Below are 3849 nucleotides of genomic sequence, written 5' to 3'. Positions count from 1 at the left end.
CGCCTGGGTCCCCTCCCTACAGCGTTGGCGGAGGGGGGAGGGGAGGGGGCCGGACGCCTGGGCCCTCTCTCCAGCCTGGAGGAGGGGAGGCCGAGGAGGAGGGGCCCGGACGCCTGGGCTCCCTCTGCCGAGGGGGAGGGGGCCGGGACGCCTGGGTCCTCCCTCCCTGGCCCGGCCGAGCTGGTTCATGCCTCAGTTTCCCCCTGTTGCCCCTGTCGGGCCCCGGGGTGCTGTGTGGGGGTCATCCCCCCCCCCAGGGTGCTGTGTTGGGGTGCCCCCAGGTTGCTGTGGGTCAGGGTGCCCCCAGGGTGCTGTGGGTCAGGGTTAGGGTCCCACCAGGGTGCCGTGCTGCACTCCCCCCTGCGCATGTGGGGCGCTGAGTCGCCCTGGCTGCTATGGGGGGAGGTCACCCTGGGGTGCTGCGCCGTGGGGTATCGGGATGCCCTCGGGGAGCTGTGCTGTGGGGTGCCAGGGTCCCCCAGCATGGTCCGAAGGGGTGCCAGGGACCCTGGGGGTTACATAGGGGTGCCATGGGGTGCCCCAAGGTGGTGTGCTGTGGGATGCCCGGAGGGTCTGTCTGGGGCTGCTGTGCCGTGGGGTGCCCTAGGGGTTTGCGTAGGGGTGTCCTGGGGTGCCAAGGTGCCCCAGAGGCCTGCATAGGGGTGTCCCACGGTGTTGTGCCATGGGGTGCCCCAAGGGGTCTGCACAGGGGGGCTGTGCCACGGGGTGCCCCAGGGCCCCGTAGGGTCCCCCGCGGCATCCCTAATGCGGCGCCCCGGCGCCCCGGCAGACAGCAAGGCCATCGTGGACGGGAACCTGAAGCTGATCCTGGGGCTCATCTGGACGCTGATCCTGCACTACTCCATCTCCATGCCCATGTGGGAGGACGAGGACGAGGAGGACGCGCGGCGGCAGACGCCCAAGCAGCGCCTGCTCGGCTGGATCCAGAACAAGGTGCCCCAGCTGCCCATCACCAACTTCAACCGCGACTGGCAGGACGGCAAAGCCCTGGGCGCCCTGGTGGACAACTGCGCCCCCGGTGAGCGGGCGCCCGGGGGGCTGCACCCCGCCTGGGGTGGCCCTGCAGGGCAGGGCCCGGGGAGGGACCCACGGGGAGGCCTTGCGCCCCCGTGCGTGGTGCGTGGGGGGCGTGGGGCTATGGGCGACCCTGCACCCCCATGCACGGTGTATGGGTTGGGGTGTGGAGGGGGCTCTGCACCTGTGGTGTGGTACGTGGGGGGCACGAGGGGGACGCTGCACCCATGAGCATGATGCATGGGGTCAGGGGGGACCCTGCACCCATGGGCATGATGCATGGGGGGCAGGGAGATACTGTGCACCCATGGGCGCAATGCATGGGGGACAGGAGAGAGACCCTGCACCCATGGGCATAATGTGTAGGGGAGGCTTTGCACCCATGGGCATGATGCATGGGGGGCACGAGGGGGACCCTGCACCCATGGGTACGATGCATGGGAGCAGGAAGGGGACGCTGCACCCATGGGCATGATGTGTGGGGGCGGGGGGCTCTGCACCCATGGGCATGATGCATGGGGGGCTCTGCACCCATGGGCATGATGCATTGCAGGCAAGAGGGGGAACAGAGGGGCTCTGTGTCCCCAGGCACCATGCACGGGGGGCCCAGGGGGACTTTGCACCCCCAGGCATGGGGCTGTGGGAGCCTGGGTGGGGGGCTCTGCACCCCTGGTCTGTGGGCACGGTGCTTGGGGGGCACCAAGCGCGTGGGGATGGGAAGGGTGATGGTGGATACAGGCGGTCAGGGAGGGGAGGCTGGGGGGCAGGCGCCCGACCCCCGGGGTGCCGGGGGTGCCCCTGTGACGGCGGCCCCGGCCCCCGCAGGCCTGTGCCCGGACTGGGAGAGCTGGGACCCCAGCCAGCCCGTGCAGAACGCCCGCGAGGCCATGCAGCAGGCCGACGACTGGCTCGGCGTGCCCCAGGTACTGGGAGCACTGGGAGCACTGGGGAGAGGGCGGCAGGGGGGCCCCAGGGCGCAGAGGGGCCCCTGAGGGTGCAGCGAGGGTCCCTGGGATGTCCTTGGGGGGTGGAGTGTGTCCCTGGGGTGTCCCTGCCCACTGGGGGGTCCCTGGGGTATCCCTGGGCATGGGGGCATCTAGGGGGTAAAAGAGGATCCTGGGGGGTCCGTGGGCATGGAGGGGTCCCTGGGGGGCAGAGGGGGTCCCTGGGGGTGTCCCTGGTTGTGGGGAGGGTCCGTGGGCACGGAGGTGTCCCTGGGGGGCAGAGGGGGTCCCTGGGGGTGTGCCTGGATGTGGGGAGGGTCCGTGAGCACGGAGGTGTCCCTGGGGGGCAGAGGGGGTCCCTGGGCGTGTCCCTGGATGTGGGGAGGGTCTGTGGGCACGGAGGGGTCCCTGGGGGGCAGAGGGGGTCCCCGGGGGGTGTCCCTGGTTGTGGGGAGGGTCCGTGGGCACGGAGGTGTCCCCGGGGGGCAGAGGGGGTCCCCGGGGGGTGTCCCTGGATGTGGGGAGGGTCCGTGGGCACGGAGGGGTCCCNGTCCCCGGGGGGCAGAGGGGGTCCCCGGGGGGTGTCCCTGGATGTGGGGAGGGTCCGTGGGCACGGAGGGGTCCCTGGGGGGCAGAGGGGGTCCCCGGGGCGCCCCTGAGCCCAGGCGGGCGGGACGCGGGGCGGCGGGGGGGCTGGTGCCCGCTGACGGCTGCGCCCCGCGCCCAGGTCATAGCCCCCGAGGAGATCGTGGACCCCAACGTGGACGAGCACTCGGTGATGACCTACCTGTCGCAGTTCCCCAAGGCGAAGCTGAAGCCGGGCGCCCCGCTGCGCTCCAAGCAGCTCAACCCCCGGAAGGCGCGCGCCTACGGGCCAGGTGGGCACCGGGGGGGCCCCCTCTGCCCTCAGGGTCCCCACCCAGCCCCGGGGCGCCGGGGGGGGGACCCGGCCGGGGGCGTCCCAGGGTGGAAACTGGGCGCCCCGGGTGCCGGCCCCGAGTGCCGGAGCATAGAGCACGTGTCGGGCACCGGGTCCAGGGTCCCCGGTACCGGGAGGTCCGTGGTGCTGGGTGCCAGGCACCAAGTCCCTGTCACGCGGGTCCTTAACGCTGGGTGCCAGGTGCCGGACGCGGGGTCCCTGTCACAGGGCCCTTGGCACTGGGGTGAGGGTGCTCGATGCCTCTAACAGGGCCCTTGATCCTGGGTGCCAGGTGCCAGGCACCAGGTCCCTGTCACAGGGGTCTTTGATGCTGGGTGCCAGCTGCTGGGTCCCTGTCACCGGGCCCTCGGCGCTGGGGGCCCGGTGTCAGCTCCCCTGGCACAGAAAGCGGTGGATGCCAAGTGCGGGGTGCTGGGTGGTGCTGTCTGGGTGCCGCGGGCGTGCTGAGCCCCGGGCACCCCATGCACCCTGAGCCCTGGGCATCCCAAGCACCCTGAGCGGGCGTGCTGAGCCCTGGGCACCCCTTGTACCCCGAGCCCTGAGCACCCCGAGCCGGTGTACCCTGTGTACCCCGAGCCCCAGGTGCCTCGTGCACCCGATGCAACCTGAGCACCTTGAGCGCCCAGAGCTGGCGTGCTGAGTCCTGGGTGTCTCATGCACCCTGAGCACCCTGAGCTGGCATACTGAACCCCGTGCACCCCATGCACCCTGATCATGGGCACACCGAGCACCCTGAGCCGGCGTGCTGAGCCCCGGGTGCCCCATTCACCCTGACCATGGGCACCCTGAGCTGGCGTGCTGAGCCCCGTGCACCCTGATCATGGGCACCCCGAGCGCCCCAAGCCGGTGTGCTGAGCCCCAGGTGCCCCGAGCGCCCCGAGCGCCCTGAGCCGGCGTGCTGAGCCCCAGGTGCCCCGAGCGCCCCGAGCC

At 72.0% G+C, this 3849-nt stretch overlaps 1 protein-coding gene across 1 annotated transcript in view; it reads left to right on the top strand.

The window, feature by feature from the left end:
• The window catches only part of FLNC (filamin C), a gene marked incomplete at its 3' end in the record, with an annotated part of 27890 nt that overhangs the window by 18419 nt on the left and 5622 nt on the right, over positions 1 to 3849 (top strand). The window contains exons 4-6 of the mRNA XM_085314943.1: positions 791 to 1039; positions 1861 to 1958; positions 2707 to 2857. Coding sequence (XP_085171069.1) covers positions 791 to 1039; positions 1861 to 1958; positions 2707 to 2857 — 498 coding nt within the window. The remainder of the gene's footprint in view (positions 1 to 790; positions 1040 to 1860; positions 1959 to 2706; positions 2858 to 3849) is intronic.

The sequence above is a fragment of the Rhea americana genome, unplaced genomic scaffold, assembly GCF_003343005.1.
Source record: "Rhea americana isolate MKP2758 unplaced genomic scaffold, rheAme1 scaffold_416, whole genome shotgun sequence".
In the NCBI taxonomy this organism is placed as follows: Eukaryota; Metazoa; Chordata; class Aves; order Rheiformes; family Rheidae; genus Rhea; species Rhea americana.
Note: the sequence above shows the minus strand (reverse complement) of the source record. Positions and strands in the feature narration are given on the sequence as shown.